Below are 22,581 nucleotides of genomic sequence, written 5' to 3'. Positions count from 1 at the left end.
GATCAGGCCCGGTTACCGTGGTGACTCAGCTAAATAAACAAGCTTATCTGTTTGCTCAACAGCCTGGTTTTGTTTTAGTTATTTGCATCAAATTTAATAGAGCCATTTGAATAAAATAATAACCTGGGTGGATTCTAACCTCTCACAATATAAACTTCAAAGAAAAAAGTTGGGATTGATCAATACTTATCTGGAATTTCTAATATTTATTTTTTTCCCTTGTCTTGTGAAACAATTTAACCAACAGATTTTTTTCTGTATTAATTTGTCCGTCTCAGTGTCTTTTTTAATATATGGCAGTAATAAAACAGGATATTGTGAAAAAATGTGAAGACTTTGTATGAAAAAGCATTATTTTAGACTTTAGTATTGTATTAAAATGATTATCAATAGTAATAGTTTTTTTTTTTTGTGTGTCTTCTGTATTACACTGTATGTTGTTTGACAGTTTAAATCAGGCCTGTTTAGAACAAAGACCTGCGGTTTGTTTGTAAAAAAGGTTCAAACTAGGAGTAGAACTTTTCAATATTTGAAACTGTGGCATTTATCTTGCAAAAGAAGTGGGTACAGTTTGAGTTTACGCAAAAAAAAGAAAACAACTTTCTAATTAAGTTTATTATTTTCACCCAATGATTGAGCCCTACTGACCCAGACTGAGAGATAAACTTTATTATTCCTGCAGGAAATTATTACACCAAATGTTTTAAGTTTATTAGATGAGTAGTAATATTTTTACATTTTTTCACAATTTTGTAAGGCAGTGACTTTTGGGGTTTTGTTCCCTGTAACCGATAAATGTCAAGCAATGACAATAAAGAAAAGCTTGAAATGAATCAAGAAAAGATACGAGTTTCACTTCTGAGATGAGTGTTTTAGAATATTCTAATTTTCTGGACTGTACTTGTAGGTGAAGGAACTGCATGATGAGAATCAACAAATCGGAACCTGATGATTCACATAAACCTCAGTTTCTGCTTCATTTTGTCATTCACATCCTGCCAGCCAATCACAGCTGTGGTTCTGTTCACCCTGATTTAAAGGGCCATGGCATATAATGTGCATAAAATTCATGTTAAACATCCCAGCTCTGGAAATGTTTTCTATATCTTAAATAAAAGACTCAGATTGAGCCATTTTCCTCATTAGACGCTGAAGGAACATAAAGTTACACATGTTGTTTCATAGATTACATGATTGAGCAGGAAGTTTTGTTTCTTTGTAAAGAAAAAAAGAGTATTAATTCTCTTGACTACATTGAAGGCTGTAATGTTCCCATCTAATAAAGCTCTGTGGGTTTAACTTTATCCTTGTTTACATCATCAGGTGGCCCTGAAGCTTTTGTTGTTTCTCTAAAGCTGTAGGGAACCAGGTGTGTGGAGGTGTGTGTGAGCAGTGTGTGATGCTGCGTTCGGGTGAAGTGTGAGTGTTAGGAGACTCAGGGAGCTCGGGGACTCCGCACCTTTAATTGATCCACCATGAGGCTTCGTTACACCAGAGCAGAGAAAGTACTGCGGAGGTCCATCATAATAAGGAGTTTTATTATTATTTATTATTATTCTCACTCTTTATGCGACTTTTTAGAGGCCTTAGCATGTTCAAAACTCACCAAACTTCACCTAAAATTATCTCCCACGAGGAAAGTCTTGGCTCGCCTGATACTCCTTATGACTTTAATTATAAATGTATTATTATTATTATTATTATTATTATTATTATTATTATTATTATTATTATTATTATTATATAATTCTAGCACAGTCTAAACACTAGAACTAATTAAAATGAAAATATTTCTTCTGTTTTGGATTATTTTTTTTCGTTCCAGAGAAAAATATTTTTAATGACACAAAGACAACTTGAGTCACACAAAGTGGTGATCAACAGGTGAATAATCCATAAATGTTGGAATGAGCTGAAGGAACACAGATGGTTTGAAGACAGCAATTTGAATGTTCTGGAGTGGCCCAGTCAAAGCCCAGACCTCAGTGTGATGGATAATCTGTGACTGGCAGTCAAAACGTTCATCTGCAAACCAAAGGAGCCCACTGGATTAAAAAGAGACGATATATTACAATCACTTATTACATGTGCTACTTATTTGTCATTTTTTTGTGGAAATCCATTTTTAGTTTTATTTAAAATAAATAAATGTAAAAAATAACAGCCAAATTTTGTTTCTCACTGTTGATTTGTACAAACAAAGAAACTACAGAAATATTGTATCAAGTAGCTTAAACTGAGCATGGTAGACCTGCTAATTTCAAAGTAGCATGTTGGTTTTGGTATTAAAAACAAAAATTGCAAAATGTTCTATAAATTAGCTGCAAACTATAAAGGAACATTCTAAATATTTTTAGAAACCCTCAACAGAGCTGCATGTTTCCACTGTAAGAATTGCTGTGCTATGGGAGGCATTACCAGTCAAATATTAACTATCACATTAATATTTGTTAACAATAATAAAGACATGGTACAGCCTATAATGTGTGTTTAATTACACTTGATTTGAGTAGGTTTAGAAAAATCTAAGGGTCAGGTCAATATGACTGAAATACTTTGAATAGGCAGAAGTTGTTCTATGATGATTCTATCATAGCAGATTATCCATGCTAGTCAGAATGTGGTTCCCTGCTTGTTATTGGTCGATCTTTGTGACTCCCACATTGTAAGAGGCCGATGAGAAGATGATAAAGCTGCGTTCATGGAGGCTGGTGTTTCCAGAAGTCCTCAGGCTGTTGGAGCATCCAGAGGCTCACAGAGACACAGCCTGAATTTTATCTGCCTGGTAGTGAACTGAACCAATTCAGTGTCTGTACTGTTGTCTCTGTTTAATGTTAACTAAATCTGACTTGTTTTTGCTCATCATGGTCACAGTGGTCACTGTGAACGAGACTCTCTCTCCTTTCTGCTTTGAGGCGGATGCTTTCAGTTCCAAACTGCCTGCTTCCTACTCAGCTGGATGTGCGATCTTATACGGTTTCCTAGCGCTTCTGTCTCTCGTCACGGTGTGCGGAAACCTCCTGGTGATCATCTCTGTCATTTACTTCAAACAGCTTCACACTCCCACCAACACTCTGATTCTGTCTCTGGCCGTGGCCGACCTGCTGGTTGGGATGGTCATTTTTCCTCTCAGTTTGTGTTTCCCTCTCAGCTCATGCATGTACAACGTCAGTTTATTTTGCAAGATAAGAGACAGCTTCGACACGCTGCTCAGCATATGCTCCATTATGCACCTGTGTTGCATTTCAGTGGACAGGTACTACGCCGTGTGCTGGCCTCTGACCTACAGGTCTAAAATCAACGGCCATGTTGTTGTCGTCATGATCTCTGTGAGCTGGAGCGTTTCTGTTCTGATCGCCGTTAGTGTGGTGACGACTAGATCAAACGACGATGAATGCAAGGACATGTGCTTCATGGATGTTGTCATGGCAAATTTTGTTGGGCCTATTTTATCATTTTACCTTCCAGTGATCATAATGCTTTGCATCTACCTGAAGATTTTCCTTGTCGCACAGAGACAGGCACGAAGCATCCAGAGCATAAAGTCTGGAGCAACTGCCAGTAAGATGGAGAGAAAAGCCACCAAAACTCTGGCTATTGTTCTGGGAGTTTTTCTGTTTTGTTGGTCTCCTTTCTTCCTTTTCTTAACTTTTCAACCTTTAGGAAATAATCTGGCTCCCGTTCCTGTGATAGAAACTGTTACCTGGCTCGGACTGTCCAACTCCACCCTGAATCCACTCATCTACGCTTTCTTTTACCATTGGTTCAGGACAGCTTTTAAAATGATTGTTTCTGGAAAAATCTTAAAAGGAGATTTGGTTAACTTGAAGTTGCGATGATGATTTTCTTTTCCGTGTTTTCTCTATTTTATTTTTTTAAGCAATAACTGAACTATAAAGTATATAACACTGAAACCTTCTGCATTTGGGTGATTCCATTGATACCAGCATTATTAAACTTGTAAAATCAACTGATATTTGACTTTGTCAGATACTTCAAGGACACTCTAAATGCGAAATAAATTATTTTTTGTTTTACAGATTGTCTGCTTTTCTTTGTTTTCCACAATAAAGTTTAAGTTTCAAACTAAATGTCTTGAATTGATTGATTTATGAAACTACAATAAATCTTGCTTTTGTTTTTGCACCATAATAGCAAAAAATTTGACATAATGTTGAAATAAGTTTCATCTTCTGTAATAAAAACAATGTCATAATTAATGATGAGTCTCAGTCTAATGTACTTCTTGTACGTTAATTCAAAACATATTAGGTTTTTTAGCTTTTGCCTCTATAACTTAGGCTGATTCTTCTTTCAGTCTTTGATGTAGAATCACAGTGGGTCCATGAGAGATTTTCTCATTGAACTTTGTTGGTACAAATAATAACTGGGGACTAGACAATCAATACTTTTATTTTTCATGAAAATGTCAATGTTCAATGAGTGATTGGTAGCTTAACATTCAACATGTCAGTTTAAATGTTTATTGAGATTTGGACATGGCTGCAGAAAGGTGATTTAAAAAAAAAAAAAGAATTTGAAAAAGGCCTGGGTCAGGGAACGTGGAGGACATTCACCAAAAAACACAACCCTGGATCTGGTGGGTGAAGTAGATCTTCAAAGAAAGAAATGAAATATAAACAAAACCCCATCGCACGTGCATGACCTCAAGGCCATCCTGAAGTGGCACAAAGTTTATGCTTTGAGGCTTGAAGTTGCCAAATCAATGGTTCAGTCAATCAAAATACAGGAAGAATAAACTTGCTAGCTAACCTAACAGCAGTATATGTTATAGAAGCTAAACATACAGTATGTTGAGAAAAATTAAATGACTTGCAAAAGATTAACAAATATCAAATGAAATTTTAGTGATGCCTGGTAAAGTAAATCCTATTTACATTTTCCTTTACATTGTGCAAAGGTCCTTTTACTCTGGATTCAATACAAACACTGAGTGTACTCATGACTCACTGAGTACATGGTACTACTGAAAACAATTTATACACGTTTGACAAACAACTTAGTTGTAGTTCTGAACAACTCTGGTGGAATATCTCCATACCCTTTTCTGTTGCACTAAATAACAAACTTTACCAAATATTTCACCTACACAAAGTAACTTCCTCAAAGTGTTGCACTCCGAACTGTTTTCAGTAACATTTATAGTTCCTGCAGTCATATCATGATAATACATTTCCGATATGCCTGCCTTCCAGGCTAGGGAAAGGTCCATAACTTGAAGGCCGTATTGTGTAAACTATGGGAACCCGCCGGAGCACATTAATTATCTTTGGTTGAGTTGGGTCCCTTTGACCCTCATGAGGCTATGAAGGAGCTGCAGAGGCAGATTATCTTGATTGCCACTGGGAGCAAGTTTGACAATAGCACTGGATAATGGCAAAGACCAGCTTCCTCAACCTCCACAAAGAACTTGTGAACAGTCAAACATTGTCATTTTAAGAGAACAGGAACTGATAGTGAGTCAGTTGCCTAATCTTGGTCTAATGACTTCAGGAAAGGTTTGCTGCTGTGCAGACCTGGAGGTAGAAGTGGCAGCTACTTCTTGAAATGACCTTTTGATACTAGACCAGGAATTGTCATCTCAAGGCCTTGAGGCCCGGTGTTCTGCAGGTTTTAGAAGTGTCTCTGCTTCACCACACTCGCGTCAAATAGTCAGGTTATTAGTAGGACTCTGGAGAACTTGACTGCTTTTTGAGGAAGTAATTCAGCTATTTGATTGTTGTGTGTTGAACCAGGGACACAACTAAAACTAGCAGGACACTGGCCCTCGAAGACTGAATTTGAGGACCCCTGCTGTAGATGATGAATGATCAACAAGAATGTAAAGGTTACAGAAAGAAAGCGGGTCCAGACTGATGGATGATGCTATATTTCATACTGCAGTAGCTATAAAAGTTTTTATTATATTATGAGTTGGTATGGAGCAGGAGGAGTTAGAGGATGGGGTGAGAAAGTTGACATATTGTATCCAAAGGGAGCACTTGCCAAAACTGTTGCCCTGAGCAAAACCTCCTTGGGTTTGTGATGTGGCCTGAGGTTTCTCTCCACAGACTTCGCATGTTGTCTCTTTGCATTGATGGGGACCCACAGTCCAAATGTTTTAAGGACCTTCTGAGGATTCTGACCCTGCCGTATAAGGCCCCAGTTTTCCAGCTGGTTGTTTACACGTTGCTGGTGATCAGTCTGTGACACCAGCACGTTTTTAAACCGGATTTCAAAATGGAAGTTGTCAGTAACACTTAGAGGTGTGAAGTACTCCATGATTTGTGAAAGCACACATGTGCAGAATGCATGACTGCAGGGTTTGTTTTACGCACAGACAGGCAGATAACAATAAAATCCATGGCAGATAGTGTTGTGTTGTGTGCAACGTAAACCGCTCAGTTTAAAACAGGCTCTCTTAAGGAATGTATACGTGCTACATGAGCACTGGGTTCATCATTGACGAGTACAGGTCAGTTTGAAAAGCGTGGCTGCATTTCAAACAACATGCTAAAATCACAGCACCACACAGTGGCCTGGAATGAGAATTACAGGCCTGTGTGAAACCAGACATCTGAGAACCATATAACCATGCATCAACAGTTTGACGTCAGTCCAACTGTGCTGGGCCCTACACACCCACACACACGTTGCCATGCTGTAAGGCAACATGCAGTTTGCCCTTCATTACTGGATCCAAAGATAGGTTGGTAAGTAAGACATAAAAGCTTGTGCACAGAGACCATCATGCCGCAGAGCAACCAGCACTGACATGATGCCTCATTGCACTGAGACTCACATTGCTGTAAGCAGCTAGCAGAGCGTGTAAGGGTTGATCAGCCGTATCAGGTATTAGAAAAGCCACTCTTTGTTTACATGTATGTAATTGAACCTTTTATTAGATTAATTTTAAATGTCTGTCTTAGTTTTAATGTAACCTGAATTCAGTTTCAGGTCTTCATGGAAAACAGGACGGGTGTGACTGTCTTACTGCATCCCTGCTATGAGATAAATCAGTTTAGTTACAAACTAACCACCACTCCTTCTGTTGCATGTATAATGGTGTATGCGTTTCTGACACTTTTGTCTCTTGTGACTGTATGTGGAAACCTCCTTGTGGTAATATCAATAGTTTATTTCAAACAGCTTCACACACCCACCAACACTCTCATTCTGTCTCTGGCTGTGGCCGACCTGCTGGTTGGGATTTTAGTGTTTCCTCTCAGCATGGCCTTCTCTCTCAGTTCATGTACCTATAATGAGAGTTTATTTTGTAAGGTCCGTGACAGCTTTGATATATTGTTTAGTACATGCTCTATTATGCACCTGTGCTGTATTTCAGTTGACAGGTACTATGCTGTGTGTCAGCCTCTCACATATAGATCTAAAATCAGCCGTCATGTTGTTGCCATCATGATCACAGTGAGCTGGGGTGTTTCTGCTCTCGTTAGCATCGGTGTGACAATTCCCAGAATGTCCCATGATGGATGTGTTGACTTGTGTTTTCTTGATGTAATCACAGCAAACATTATTGGACCTATATTATCATTTTACTTCCCAGTGGTCATAATGCTTTGCATCTACCTGAAGATCTTCCTTGTCGCACAGAGACAGGCACGAAGCATCCAGAGCATAAAGTCTGGAGCAACTGCCAGTAAGATGGAGAGAAAAGCCACCAAAACTCTGGCTATTGTTCTGGGAGTTTTTCTGTTTTGTTGGTCTCCTTTCTTCCTTTGCATTTTCTTTTCTATCCCAGTTTCTGTGATTGAAACTGTTAACTGGCTTGCACTGTCAAACTCTACACTAAACCCATTTATCTACGCTTTCTTTTATACCTGGTTCAGGTCAGCTTTTAAAATGATTGCTTCTGGGAAAATATTCTTTGGTGACTATTGTAACTTCAAATTACACTGAGCTGTTTCTTGAGGTGTATAATAATAAAACTTATAAAAATATATTAATGCTGACGTTTCTATGGAAACTGAATCAAATTAAGCTCTTTTAACTTGCAACATCAAAGGAAACCAAAATAAATGCTACTTTTTGAAACTTGACTATAACTTTTCCATTTTCTCTGAATTTGTACAATTTCTTCTTCTGAAGCAAAACAGTTATAAAAAAATATATATAAAAAAGCAGAACCTTGATAAAATATAATACACTTTAACACAGAAGTGAATAAAAACATCTTTTGTGAAATTGAAATACGTGACAAAGAAATGCAATAAATAAAAAAAACATTGCATAATTCTAACATTTGGGACATGCTGTGTATGTATTGTATACTATTTTTTCCACAGCTGTAGACTACATAACAACATGAAGTCTGAAGTGGGATTTGAAAATGAACATCAGGCGAGGAGAATAGCCAACAGTACAGAGGAATGCAGAGAAATCCTTTTTGTTAACAGTTACATTAATATGTTCAAAAACTTATTTTCTTCTGTGTCTGGTCCACTTCAGTAAAAAGTTTAGAAGTATGTTGGGTTAATTCTTCCAGCATGTTTCCCAAATGTTTACACAAACATTTGGTTATATGCTAATATAACCAAATGTATGCTTGATATTCTGCTAATATCAAGAAAACACAATATTGCAATTGCTGTGTTTCCATAAAAAATGAAAAGTTATTAAAAACTATCAGAGTCTGTGACACCAGCATGTTTTTAAACCGGGTTTCAGAATGGAAGTTGTCAGTAACACCCAGAGGTGTGAAGTACTCCATGGACATTGGACAGCAGGTTGTCATGGATACTTGGGGAAAAAAAAAAAAAAAGAAAATACACAGAAAGTAGTTTTAATGATTATTATTACTGCAGCTCTTTGATTGGGTATCTAAAGTCTAGATCCAGACCCAAAATAAGTCTTTTGTGGACGAGGAGGTTTTCAGATTTATACTGAATATACAAAAAAATGGGTTATGGTGAAAAAAGTATAAAAGTGGCAATTATGAGGGAAGGTATAATTTTTTTTATCTTCATTCATCTAATGAGGAGAATAATCAGTTCTGTCTCATTTAAAAAGAGAAATTTAAAAACAGAATCAACAATATGAAATGTTTCACCAATTACCAGGATGATAAGACAAAGCTGTGACAGACTGGCGACCTGTCCAGGGTGACCCCGCCTGCAACATTCACTCAAGAACGTTTTAATATCAGTTGGAGGAAATATCACTGTACAAATCTTGAATTTGTTTAGACCACTCTAATAGCTGCTTTTAGTTTTTTGGGGGGAAATAATCAAATCAGAGCACAAGTCACCTGGTCTCCGTCCTCCAACAAGTTGAAGTTGGCTAAGAATGCAGACTATACCTAACAATAAAAGTAGCAGGAATTGATGTGCATCTAAATCAAAGTACATTTAGTGTTACATGGCACGACACAGTCAGGATGATTTTCATGCTCACCTCCACAACAGACAGACTGTCTGAATCCCAGTTCATCCAGTCTGCAGCACAGAACCAGCAACATAAAACTGAACCAGACCACATTTGGTGAAGCCATCCTGACTGGAGAGAAGACAAAACCAAACATCAGTAACACAGTTAAGCATTGACTTACTGCATCATGCAATTAAGTGACAAAAAAACATGAACTGTGAGAGATGCAGCAATAATAAGGTGGACTTTGTTTTTCTCCTATGGCTGAATTTTTATAAAATGTCTAAATAATCCATCATGCTTTCTTGGGTTACATGCGATATGTTATTTTTGTATTGCAGTGGGACAAAATTTAAGTTAAACATGCAAATGCATGTTTAACTTAAATTATTACAGATTCATTTGGATTCATTTTTCCAACTAATTGAATCTACTAACTGACCTTAGTAGTTTTAAAGTCAGTACAGTAGGATGTTCAATTGCTGGTGACTTAGTCAATCACATGGCTGTCACTCAATGCATTTGGTCAAGAGATGAAGAGTTACTTCCTGAATGGGGAGGAAATAGGATTTATAGATCTTAAAATGTAGCACAGACATTGCTGCCAGATGGGCTGGTCTACGTATTTCAAAACATTTACTAGGATCATCATATCCAAGAATCTCAGGTTTATAGAGTTGTCTAGAAACCAGAAAGTATTCAGTGTTGATTTCAGAGATAAGAAGAGAACAAACAGATAGAAACTCACTGCCAACCACATGGAGGATACCAGATACTGATGCTCAACAGCATTCAGCAGATGGGCTGAAACCATTTTCATTTCCTTCATGCGATACTGAAAGTTCTTCAGCGTCTCTGTTTGAACTCACACCACAGGTATTTTAGCCTTCAGCAGCTTTCAGACACAAGGTGCCAGCTTGTTTTTCCCCCGTCAAGAACTGCTTGTAACCAGTTTTACGAGTTTACTCTTCGAACTCTGAGTCTGGCCTTTAATATCGAGGAATTTATTAAAGAGAAAAACAAAATGACAGGAGAAAGGTGCAGAAAACATCATTTCTGTACAAGTATTACAATGACATTTTAGAATCTTTAGGTTTGGGAAAACATTAATAAATAAAATATACAGTTTTGTTATAAAAGTATAACACACACCATCCTGTCACTACAGATTTCTACACTCTTCATTCCAGTATACACACACATGCACACACACACACGCACACACCTACACACGCACCCCCACACACGCACGCACACACACACACACACATTATACAAAACGGACGTGTCAACAGCTACTTACAAAATAATACAATTCATTACTTCACATTAATATTAGAAGTGTTATATTACAGCAACATTAGAATCATTATTGGACTAAAGTGATTTGGATAATTTGCTTTGCAAAAATGTGACTTTTCTGCATCTACTTTGTATATTACATGTTAATTTAAAATAATCTGATATAAGCAATGTTTAACATAATTTGCACTTTTCCACCAAATAAATCCCAGACCATAAAAAAATAAAGGAAATCTTCTGATCAAAGGTTGGGATGAAAATTGTTTACAAACAGTTTATTATACATTTTGAAAAGACATGCATATGCTACGTCAGTGGTTCTTAACCTTTTTGAGGTACCGAACCCACCAGTTTCATATGCGCATTCACTGAACCCTTCTGTAGTGATAAATAAAATATGATTTTTTTTGCCCCCCTCAAATTCAAGACATCGGGGTGACCCAACTAGACTCTAGTTGAAGAAAGATTTATTATTACAAGTAGCAGCTGCTAAAAGCAGTGGATTCAGTTTCCTTCATTTGTTCACAATCTATTAAAAACCAAATCAGATTTGATAAGAACAAATTTCTGTACAAAAAAACAATACTGATTTGCTTGACTTTGCATTGGATTAAGTGTTGGATGCATCAGAAGACGTGTGGTAGCCCCTGGTAGAACCTGCAACAAAAAATATGTTTTATTTAGTTCCAGGTGCGCAGTACAGCAAGATATGCAGTATTTAGAAAATATACTCTTCAATACTTTTAAACTCTAGAGTCAGTCCTTATTGAAGATGACTAATATTACTAAAATTTAAGACACATTTAAGACACATTTGACACTTAACTGTACAACCTGAAGGTGAACATCTCAGCCACATGCGGTACAGATTAGAGTAGAAAGTTCATGGAGCTTTCAAAGTGATTAGGGTTAAACATACGGTCTTGTCAAAAAGCATAAATGGATAGTAATTTGCAACCTTTACCACATTTTAACCTAAATTTATATTATTGGGATTTTTTTAGGGTAGCCCATTAAAATTATTCCATTATTGTAAAGTCAAGAAAATATTACAGAATCTTTTAAAACCGTTTTCTGGTGAAAACCTGAATCTTGTGTATTCAGCTCATGTGCTAATACTTTGGCTGCTGATGAGGCTTTTAGCAGATTTAAGCACAAAATATTTTATTTTAGGAGCACATGACTAAGTACATGAGGTGAACATATTCTACAGCATATCGTCCAGAGTTACCGTGAGGGTTTTCATAATCTCCTCGTCTGGCTCTGAGAGATCTTTAAAGCTGTTTTACAAACTAATCTCGGTCTTCATGAAACTGTTTCTTTTTTTTTTTTCATAAAAAATCCTCTGAAATTAAACCCACAAAGATATAAGGTAAGATAATTTCATTTATATAACACATTTTCAACAATAACGCAATTCAAAGTGCTTTGTTTGCTGATTAGGTGACTTCAGAAGGCAGCTGGTCGTGATAGATTTTACTGTATTTAGTTTCTAAATTTCTATTTTTAAATTTATGTAATTTGAATTTCTTTTATTCTTTTATTTGTTTGGTTTTATATTTTGTATTATACATACATGTATATACAGTACATTTGAAAAAAATATTCTGAAATGTGCTGTTATAACCTTGTGATGAATAGGAAAATGTTAAAATGACCATTTGTGAGTATGTTGCATATGATTTTAAACACATACAGTAACATAAAAATATTGCAAACCACTGTATGTGAATAGACTCACATACAGTGGCTTGTAACAATACAGGGTTGTAATAATACACATAAATTTTAATTACTGTATTTATTCAGACAAATTTAAAATCAATTTAATCATTTTCCAGTTATCATAACACTGAATAAATCTGAAATAAAATTTTGTGGAATAATGATCTGGAACGTGTGAACATGTGACACCATGTTTGAAAATTTGATGAAAAACTACAAAGACCTGAACAAAAAAAAAATGATGATTTTAATGTCTTTTTGACTCATTTACAGCAAGAACAGTTTATCTAAAAGCTCTTTAGAATGTAACATAATTTAGGTAAGTTATTTTAGGAATTTGATTCTTTAACAATAGAGACTACAGTAAGTCTCTCTCTCTCTCTCTCTCTCTCTCTCTCTCTCTCTCTCTCTCTCTCTCTATATATATATATATATATATATATATATATATATATATATATATATATATATAAATGTTGTGGAACTTATTGATTTTAAAATGTATGTAGTATGACCAAAATAGAACTTTAAAGAAGTACATCATGAAAAACAAAAGTGACGTACGTCTTGGTTTTTTCAGCTTGTTAAAGAAGTTGCTCACTCCACTGGAAAGAGTTCCACCCCTGGTGCTCTGAAACAAGAACAACAGTAAATGTCAGGAGCCTGAAAGGTGAACAATGGGATGAATGAATTAAGAAAACCTCTTACTCTTGTCCTGCTTTGCGAGGAATATCCCTGAGATTTGGTCATCGCTGACCGCACCTAAAAAGTTATTTCTGTTGGTTAGCATGCTACTGAAAACCTGAGAAATTATGTAGGAAAAGGAAATCTCTGTAATACAAACCCTATGACTGATTACACAGTTTTAACATAAAAAGTAGATATTTGCTACACACTTTCTGTGCTTCAAATCCACCTTTTTACTGTATTGTCAACAAAATCCTTACAGATGAGACAAACTCACCGTTTTGTCCAACAGTGTTCCAAATACCAGAATGAAGAAACCCTTTAGAGAAACATCAAATGAAATCCTTATTATTTTTTTCACATTAAGAAGCAGGATCAGAGTATGAAAAGTGATTATGTACATGAAAAGTTACCTGGACTGAATTGAACAATGCAAACGTAATATGCATTCCTCTGTTTTTTGGGCTGATCAAGACTCCAACTCCCAAACCCCAAGTCAGTCCGAACAACGGTGTGAGCACAGCCAAACTCCTAGCAATCACATACAGAACGTGCTTCTCCTCTGCTTGGGATGCGTTTGCTCCACCTCTTCTGCTCAGTATTTTGTACAACACCACAATCAGGATGATTAAGTTTATCACCACTATCAGGAGAGCAGGGATCACGAAAGCCAGCAGAGCTTTGGACTGGTTCCAGTTGAGCCAACAGATGACATTTTCTCTGATGTACTCATTCGAGGGAGCAGTTGAAGCTATAGTTATAGTTGCAATGATCAGCGGCGCTCCATATCCCAAAGAGAATCCAATGATCAGCATGGTTAGCTTAGACAGCCCTCCGTCAAAGACACTGAGAGTCCGGTAGAGCAACAGCAGAGCCGATGCTAACATCCAGAAGAACAGAGCCAGGTAGAAAAAGTGGATGAAGAAGGTTGCGGCTGTGCAGGCCGGCGCACTGTTTGTGTTTGAAATGGCCGCCCCAATAATGAACCAAATGTCTGCAATCAGGAGAGACACAGCGATGTTGACGATGGAGACGTGACGCAAGTATGACGTTGAATGTCTTCTTATTTTTCTCCATGCGATGCCTTCAATGATGAGACATACAACCAGGGAGCCCATGGATATGCCAATTCCAATGTAGGTTATAAAGTCCAACACAGGATCCTGAGGGCTGTCAGGTGACATCAGAATGGAGAAGGACGTGGTGTGGTTGCAGCTGCACCTGACTGTTCCATTTTCATTCAGTACAAAGGAGCAGCCTTCATCGCTCCATCCTCCAAGATCATCAAGCAGATTGAAATCCCAGAAAACACACTTAGGCTTTCCCAGGGTCTCATTCAGAACATCAAATGCTATTGATATGTTGTTAATGTCTGATTCTGGCTTAATAAGCACCACCCTTCCATTGATGACGCTGTCTGATGTGTTCACGTTTTGCCTTGCAGGAAGGACGTTGTCCATGGAAGCAAATAATATTACTGCGACTGACTGCCTGCTTCCCTCAGCTTCTGGTATGTCTATTTCCACGGAGGAATTAAAGTCATCCTGGAAATTGTTTGTGAAATTAATTTTGGTGAAAATAATATACTGCGTAACTATGTTCAAAGGTTCGTTGACAACATGGGGTGTTATCCCTTCAAAGGCGCTCAAAAATGAAGAGCTGGAATTTTTGTTTTCTGAGCTTTCATTTCTGTTGTCATTGTTCAGTTCATTCCATGAGTCTTTTGCAGCATCACTGGTAAGAATGCCTGCACTTTCCAGGATATTCTAGATTAAAAAACAGAAAAAGAACAAATATTTTTACAAGCAAAATACTTTTTTAAAAACATCTAAAATCTGGATAAGTTGTACTTTTCTCTGGTGTTTGTGCATCTCCCTTTTTAATGCTGGCCTGGGCAACTGCCTGTACAGTCTTGCACAACAACCACCTGTGCACATAAACCCACACTGCCTACCTGTGTAGAGGCCTTAGATATTGTGATTTGTAAAGAATTGGCCCTCCTGCCAATATTTGCAAAGATTTTCACCATGGCGCTGATGGTGGCAGGAGAATCAGTTATGGTCTTAGAGTTGTTGATAGTTGCACCCTTGAGGTCTTCCAAGAATGCTGGCAGAGTAACTGCATCCAATGCCTGCCGAGGTTCAAAAACAAAGTTATTATTGCAAGTTATAGAAATACTCACATCTAAATCACTTAGAGCATAAAATGCAGAAGTTGTATCACTACAGTATATCAATCCAAATTATAGGCTCATGAATGTATCATGAAGTGTTGTGTGTTACAGACATACAAGATTATCTTTTGCTAAATGTGGGTTTTTTTGGTCTTGGATTTAAGAGTCTAATATGATAGTTCAGGTTTTCTCAGCTTTAGAATATATGCAATAAGAACAGGACATGGTATGATTTGAATAAAATGTTATTAGAATTACATAAAATGGTAATTTTATTGTTAAAGAATGTCATTCTCATATTTTTTGACAGTCATTGTCATGTATTACTCCCCATTTCCCAGAATATTTCTTTTTGAGTACCTAACATTTTAGTAAATAAAATGTGTTATGAAGAAGAGAGTATAGACATGAGATGAACCAGGTTACCTCGGACTCATTGAGCAGATTCTGTATGACTTCTAGAACACAGTTGTCTTGGATATCTCCATATTTGCCATCTGCCTTACAAACTGCAGTTATGTTTCCCACCTTGCCCTTTTCACAGGATGCAACAGCCTGAAAACCTTCCGATCCGGCACTGAATACACCGTCAGCTTTACAAAAAACTAAACAAAAAGATACAATGATTTAGCTGATTTTTTAACATATTTTCTAATCAATATCCAGGTCACTGTACAGCCCCAAAATGCTGCTAACCCTGGCAGATTTACAAGTAAATCATTGTGTTAATTTTACCAACATCTTCTGATTGAAACAATATTATTGTTTCTTGAGAGGTCCACTCAGAATACCAACCAATTAAAACATGCAAAAAGTTGCTCAGAGATTTTAAGTGATTTGACTGCTGGAATACCAAAAAAAAACAAACAAAAAACAAACAAACAAAAAAAACATTTTTACAATTAAGATTGTATTTTGACACACAAGTTCCTATTTACAATGTAAATAAAAACTGAAAAGCTACTTATTGTAAAATAAAAAATACCCTTGCATTCATCCCAATATATTTTTGGAGAGGCCTGTGTCACTTCTAATCACAAACAAACTTATTAGTTGAATAGTTTTAAATCTAAATCAACCAGGGTTTTGAATAGTTTTTGGAGCAGTTGTACATGTGACCTGGTTTGTATTTTATTTAGTTTTTCAGGGTTCTGTTGTCTGGATCAATGCCCACCATCTTTGATTAATTCCAGAGTTATTATTTTATAATCCTGTGGGTTTGTTGTCACTTGGCAGGTTATCGTCTCTTCCCGTTGGGTACATCCATCAGGGGCTTTGTAATCATACTTGATTTCCAAACCAGGAGCTAAACAACAGAATCATAACACTTTGTTTTTGAGTATAGTTCATAACAAATACTTACAGACCGAAACTTTAACATGCTGTAGGTTATTATAATAAAGCATTAAAATATATGCTTGTTGAATATTTACTTGAAGGAGTCAGGCCTTTAAATTGAACCTGGTAGCCAGAGTTAACAGAACACTGCACTGACACAGAACCACCACATTGCACCGTTCCTCTGACTGGGTTCACGGTAATCTGCGGTGCTGCTTTGGACGTTAAGGAGAGGCTCTGTGTGAAAATGGCACCGTCTTTCCGCTTCACTTTACACACATATGTTCCTGAGAGACAAAACCAAAACCATCATTGTTGCTGTAATTTCCTAAAGACGGATGTTAAATTACATGTAACCATCCAAGCTGCTACGTTTCAACACTATGAAGTGGATTCCTACCGTCATGAATTTTCAAAAACTTTGGGATTGTGTATTTTGATGTTCTTTCTTGGCTGGGTGTGTCTGTGGCCAAGAGATTTCCAGAACGTGTCCACTCCACCTTCAGGTCTGAACCCAGATTAGTCGGGGGCGGTCCACATGTCAGGGTGACTAGAACCCCAGCAATTATTGTCTTGGGATTAACTGATGAAGTTAATTCTTTAACACCTGTATGACAAAAAGATGGGGAAAAAAAGCACAAAAAGCTAAACATTTTTCCCACCATGCTATTCATAAATTTATTTGAGGACATATTAAGGCAGCTGAAACATGGTCCAAATTTGTTGAGGGTCACTTACTGACAAAGTCCACAGGATACTTTGCTGCCAGTTGATTTAACATTTCATATTTTGCTAAATCAACTTGTTTTTCATCCCCAGAAGAACTAATGAGAGTATAGTCAGCAATGGTACTTCCACGCCTGGAATACAAAATTATATCTGAATTGAAATTCAGTCACAAAGTGAAGTGAGATTTCACACACTTACTAGTTCAATTTCTAAGTCTGACAGAGTTTTAGACAGTTTGTGGCAGAAAATACAGTAAATTGTATATATTTATTTTTTTTTTTACTAACGTCGGAGTATTCTATGGTTATTTTATATTGATTAGTTATTGTCTGGCCCTCTGACCACAAACCAGCAGGCAAGGTTGGTAAAGTGTCTTGCCCAAGGAAACAACAACTAGACAGACTGCGCAGGGATTCAAACCCACAACCTACTTATTATAAAACAAACTCCTACCAATGTTGACACCGTCGCCCCAAAATAACTGGCTATAAACATTTAATCCTAATTACCTATATGAACCAGCACATTAACTTTACATAGTAAATGACTTATACTTATAAAGCACTTTATAGTGCTTTATCAAGTCCAGAAGACCCCAAAGTTCTTCATATTACACTCACACTTTAATGCCATGTAGTTCTGAAAAATATATTTCTGTAGTAGCCTATGACAAGCTATAAATTGTGACTCACCGTAAGGTTAGACTCTTCACAGTACAATCTTTTGACACAAGCTCCTGACACTTCGTTGTAATCTGTTTGGGACATTAATATGGTCAAACAAGAAGTAAATATTACAATTTGTATCATAAGTTCATCCATGTTGTTGCAAAACTTAGCAATAAAAATTAAATATGACTTACAGCATCATGAATATCTTTATAAACAGTACTGTTTTTATTATTGTATGACGTTTCGAAATCCATGTTTAGAGTAAATGTCCTACTTATAACAGAGGCTACAGTTGTGGCTACTGTTGGCATGTTTTTTGTTGTCACTGTTGTCATTTTTGATGTATTTGTTACTGTTATTTCTAGTGTTGTGGCAAAGATTACTGTTGCTATATTTGTCGATGTTGCTTTTGTCACTGTTGGTATTTCTGACGTTGTTGCATTTGTCACTGTTGGTATTTCTGGTAGTGTTGTTGCGTTTGTCACTGTTAGTATTTCTGGCGTTGTTGCGTTTGTTACTGTTGGTATTTTTGGTGTTGTTGCATTTGTCACTGTTGGTATTTCTGGCATTGTTGCATTTGTCAATGTTATTTCTGGCATTGTTGTGTTTGTCACAGTTGGTATTTCTGACGTTGTTGCGTTTGTCACTGTTGGTATTTCTGGTGGTGTTGTTGCATTTGTCATTGGTATTTCTGGCATTGTTGCGATTGTCACTGTTATTTTTGGGATTGTTGCGTTTGTCACTGTTATTTCTGGCGTTGTTGCGTTTGTCACTGTTGGTATTTCTGGCGTTGTTGCGTTTGTCACTGTTATTTCTGACATTGTTGCGTTTGTCACTGTTATTTCTGGCATTGTTGCGTTTGTCACTGTTGGTATTTCTGGCGTTGTTGCGTTTGTCACTGTTGGTATTTCTGGTGGTGTTGTTGCATTTGTCATTGGTATTTCTGGCGTTGTTGCGTTTGTCACTGTTATTTCTGGCGTTGTTGCATTTGTCACTGTTATTTCTGGCGTTGTTGCGTTTGTCACTGTTATTTCTTGCGTTGTTGCGTTTGTCACTGTTATTTCTGGCGTTGTTGCGTTTGTCACTGTTATTTCTGGCGTTGTTGCGTTTGTCACCGTTATTTCTGGCGTTGTTGCGTTTGTCACCGTTATTTCTGGCGTTGTTGCGTTTGTCACTGTTGGTATTTCTGGTGGTGTTGTTGCATTTGTCATTGGTATTTCTGGCGTTGTTGCATTTGTCACTGTTATTTCTGGCGTTGTTGCGTTTGTCACTGTTGGTATTTCTGGTGGTGTTGTTGCATTTGTCATTGGTATTTCTGGCGTTGTTGCGTTTGTCACTGTTATTTCTGGCGTTGCGTTTGTCACTGTTGGTATTTCTGGTGGTGTTGTTGCATTTGTCATTGGTATTTCTGGCGTTGTTGCATTTGTCACTGTTATTTCTGGTGGTGTTGTTGCATTTGTCATTGGTATTTCTGGCGTTGTTGCATTTGTCACTGTTATTTCTGGCGTTGTTGTGTTTGTCACTGTTGGTATTTCTGGTGGTGTTGTTGCATTTGTCATTGGTATTTCTGGCGTTGTTGCATTTGTCACTGTTATTTCTGGCGTTGTTGCGTTTGTCACTGTTGGTATTTCTGGTGGTGTTGTTGCATTTGTCATTGGTATTTCTGGCGTTGTTGCGTTTGTCACTGTTATTTCTGGCGTTGTTGCGTTTGTCACTGTTATTTCTGGCGTTGTTGCGTTTGTCACTGTTATTTCTTGCGTTGTCGCGTTTGCCACTGTTGTCATTTCTGGTATTGTTGTTGTGGTTTTCACTGTTGAAAAAGAAAATGAAATGGTGACTTCAAATGTCAATAAAAACTCTCATAATTGAAAATTTTGGTCAAAAACGTAGACTTCATACCAGGACACAGAGCGATATCTGTGGAGCAATGAGAGGAATCCAAAATTATTGTTTGCGTAGTTTATGCAGATCGCAGAAAGCAACTTTTTAAAACCATACCTGTGATTGGCTGACAGTACTGGTGTACAAATGATGGTTCATAAATGCATGTACAAGTTTGACTGCTGTCACTACTGCATGAATTGTAGCTATTGCACATCTCACATGGCCAACCAAAACCATCCTCACATTTGCATTCCAGGCCATAAGTGGAGTTTGGATGACAGACTGTTAAAGATATTTTGCCCAAATTTATCTTACAGTATGTTTTTTTATTTGCATAAAATCTTGTTAAATATGTAATGAGTAACTTACCTGTTGTTATATTTAGTTCTATAACTTTTAAAGAAGATGTGAGGGTTACAGGGAAGCTTTCATTTTTGAGTGCTGCTATGAATAAGTCAACTATGTTTGGTTCCACACTGGCGACTGGGATGAACAATTCATGGAGCACATAAAGTTCCACTAGAATGTGAGAAAACCACATGCATTTCAGTGTTGATGCTAAAACATAGAAATGTTTTACAGATGTAATTTTTTTATGACTCATTAATACAGTGTGTTATCTGAACAGAACATTTCCATCCCAGATATTTTTCAACCTTTCTTAAAAATACTTTTTTAGGACATGCATTAAGGTGTACGGTATGAGACATTTCCCTTACAATCAACGGCCAACATGTTTAAAAACGAGCTCATGGTTTTAATATTTATCCTTATTAGTAGTACCCTTGCTGAGTCATCAGAACTGACGGCTATAAGAAAAACTTCATGAATATCAAACTTGTGAGTAATCTTAGTAATAAAGACTTAGTAGCACTAAATTGAATTGAATGCTATACCATAAGTTGATGAAGGAGTTGATGTATTCGGATAGCCTATTTCCATGGTTGGCATGGCAGTCATAGAGGTAGGCATGACAGATGTTGTGGTTGGCATGGCAGTTGATGTGGTTGGGATGGCAGCTGATGTGTTTGGGGTGGATGTTGTGGTTGCCATTGCAGGTGTAGTGGTTGCCATGGCAGTTGTAGTGGTTTGAATGGCTGTTGTTATGGTTGCCATTGCAGTTGTAGTGGTTGCCATTGCAGGTGTAGTGGTTGGAATGACAGTTGTTGTGGTTGCCTTAACAGTTGTAGTGGTTGGAATGCCAGTTGTTGTGGTTGCCATGGCAGTTGTAGTGGTTGCCATTGCAGGTGTAGTGGTTGCCATGGCAGTTGTAGTGGTTGCCATAACAGTTGTAGTGGTTGGAATGCCAGTTGTTGTGGTTGCCATTGTGGGTGTAGTGGTTGCCATGGCAGTTGTAGTGGTTGCCTTAACAGTTGTAGTGGTTGGAATGCCAGTTGTTGTGGTTGCCATGGCAGTTGTAGTGGTTGCCATTGCAGGTGTAGTGGTTGCCATGGCAGTTGTAGTGGTTGCCATAACAGTTGTAGTGGTTGGAATGCCAGTTGTTGTGGTTGCCATTGTGGGTGTAGTGGTTGCCATGGCAGTTGTAGTGGTTTGAATGGCTGTTGTTATGGTTGCCATTGCAGGTGTAGTGGTTGCCATGGCAGTTGTAGTGGTTGCCATAACAGTTGTAGTGGTTGAAATGCCAGTTGTTGCGGTTGCCATTGCAGGTGTAGTGGTTGCCATTGCGGGTATAGTGGTTGCCATGGCAGTTGTAGTGGTTTGAATGGCTGTTGTTATGGTTGCCATTGCAGGTGTAGTGGTTAGAATGCCAGTTGTTGTGGTTGCCATTGCAGGTGTAGTGGTTGCCATAACAGTTGTAGTGGTTGGAATGACTGTTGTCGTGGATGTTATGGTTGATGACAATTAAAGTGGTTAGAATTAGTGTTGTAGTTGTTGACAGAGATAACATCCTTGTCATTACTGGTAAGTATGTCAGCGGTACAATTAATCACATTTGTCTTTCAATTTTTGATTTCTTCTTTAAATGATCAAAACAATACCAATTACAATTATTCTGTCTCACTTTCTCCCCTTATAACTTTCACAATGCTATCCAAGACAGAAAAATTAGCATGGATTTTGCATGTGGATATTGATGACACATCGATGTGACCGTTTTCCCTAACCAACCAAGCTTTTTAGACCTCATATGTTTATATGTACAGTGAGACAAGATGGAAGCAGAAAAATCAGAAAGACGCAAACGTCTGAACATTACTGATAAAATAGAACACTGTCACTTTTGCTGTACATGTGACACTTATAAAATGCTTTTATGTTACTTGTGCTAAAGTATTTATGAAACACATATTTCACTTTGGTGGTTAAATCATTTAAGTCAACTGTAATCTTTTTGTCCTCCTAGGAAACAAAGGTTAAAGTACAATACTATCTGGAGCAGATCATAAGCTACAACCCAGAGCTATGTGTTTCCATACCTGGAGAACTTGTGGGACACAAATCAATGTCTGTAAGCCAAAACATAAATGCTCCAGTTAAAAATTATATAATTGCATCTATTTAAAAAAATGCAGAATCTCCTTGTTTTAATAATGCCTTAAACAAAAATTAGCAAGCTTACCTGTGTTTGGTTGACAGAACTCTTCATTGGGAAGAAGTCCATATTTGCATGTACAAGTTTGACTGCTGACATCTTTGCATGAATTGTTTCCATTGCACATGTCACAC

The 22,581-nt window shown here is 37.3% G+C and overlaps 4 protein-coding genes across 4 annotated transcripts; 2 read left to right on the top strand and 2 right to left on the bottom strand.

Annotated features, from left to right (window-relative positions):
* The first annotated feature begins 2,864 nt into the window (after positions 1–2,864).
* Positions 2,865–4,058, top strand: LOC106907726 (trace amine-associated receptor 1-like). Its single transcript, XM_014973561.2, has one exon. It carries the CDS (start codon positions 2,865–2,867, stop codon positions 3,837–3,839), a length of 975 nt encoding a protein of 324 aa, XP_014829047.1. The 3' UTR covers positions 3,840–4,058.
* Positions 4,059–6,890: 2,832 nt separating this feature from the next.
* LOC106907718 (trace amine-associated receptor 1-like) lies at positions 6,891–7,917 on the top strand. The gene has a single exon (XM_014973550.2). The coding sequence runs from the start codon at positions 6,964–6,966 to the stop codon at positions 7,915–7,917; it is 954 nt and encodes a 317-aa protein (XP_014829036.2). The 5' UTR covers positions 6,891–6,963.
* A 2,450-nt stretch (positions 7,918–10,367) lies between these two features.
* Positions 10,368–17,464, bottom strand: LOC106907755 (adhesion G protein-coupled receptor F1-like). The gene is made up of 11 exons (XM_088001981.1): positions 17,348–17,464; positions 17,010–17,216; positions 16,705–16,896; positions 16,446–16,577; positions 15,698–15,876; positions 15,053–15,229; positions 13,512–14,864; positions 13,376–13,417; positions 13,120–13,173; positions 12,976–13,042; positions 10,368–11,343 (listed from the first exon to the last, which is right to left on the bottom strand). Exons 1-11 carry the CDS (start codon positions 17,388–17,390, stop codon positions 11,297–11,299), a joined length of 2,493 nt encoding a protein of 830 aa, XP_087858107.1. The 5' UTR covers positions 17,391–17,464; the 3' UTR covers positions 10,368–11,296.
* A 593-nt stretch (positions 17,465–18,057) lies between these two features.
* On the bottom strand, positions 18,058–19,457 carry LOC148153006 (uncharacterized). Its single transcript, XM_088001982.1, has one exon. The coding sequence runs from the start codon at positions 19,407–19,409 to the stop codon at positions 18,186–18,188; it is 1,224 nt and encodes a 407-aa protein (XP_087858108.1). The 5' UTR covers positions 19,410–19,457; the 3' UTR covers positions 18,058–18,185.
* Positions 19,458–22,581: the final 3,124 nt, after the last annotated feature.

Source organism: Poecilia mexicana, unplaced genomic scaffold (genome assembly GCF_051168715.1).
Source record: "Poecilia mexicana isolate PSO_F unplaced genomic scaffold, ASM5116871v1 scaffold_21, whole genome shotgun sequence".
NCBI classification, from domain to species: domain Eukaryota; kingdom Metazoa; phylum Chordata; class Actinopteri; order Cyprinodontiformes; family Poeciliidae; genus Poecilia; species Poecilia mexicana.
Note: the sequence above shows the minus strand (reverse complement) of the source record. Positions and strands in the feature narration are given on the sequence as shown.

Excerpts from the sequence above, each read along its gene's own strand:
- LOC106907718 (XM_014973550.2), top strand. The coding sequence starts at position 6,964 with ATGGAAAACAGGACGGGTGTGACTGTCTTACTGCATCCCTGCTATGAG.
- LOC106907726 (XM_014973561.2), top strand. The coding sequence starts at position 2,865 with ATGGTCACAGTGGTCACTGTGAACGAGACTCTCTCTCCTTTCTGCTTT.
- LOC106907755 (XM_088001981.1), bottom strand. The coding sequence starts at position 17,390 with ATGTTAAATCAACTGGCAGCAAAGTATCCTGTGGACTTTGTCA. Across the intron at positions 14,865-15,052 it reads TATCTAAGGCCTCTACACAG|AATATCCTGGAAAGTGCAGG; the intron begins GTAGGCAGTGTG and ends TTTTTAATCTAG. Across the intron at positions 13,043-13,119 it reads CCTCGCAAAGCAGGACAAGA|AGCACCAGGGGTGGAACTCT; the intron begins GTAAGAGGTTTT and ends TTCTTGTTTCAG.
- LOC148153006 (XM_088001982.1), bottom strand. The coding sequence starts at position 19,409 with ATGACAAATGCAACAACACCACCAGAAATACCAACAGTGACAAACGCA.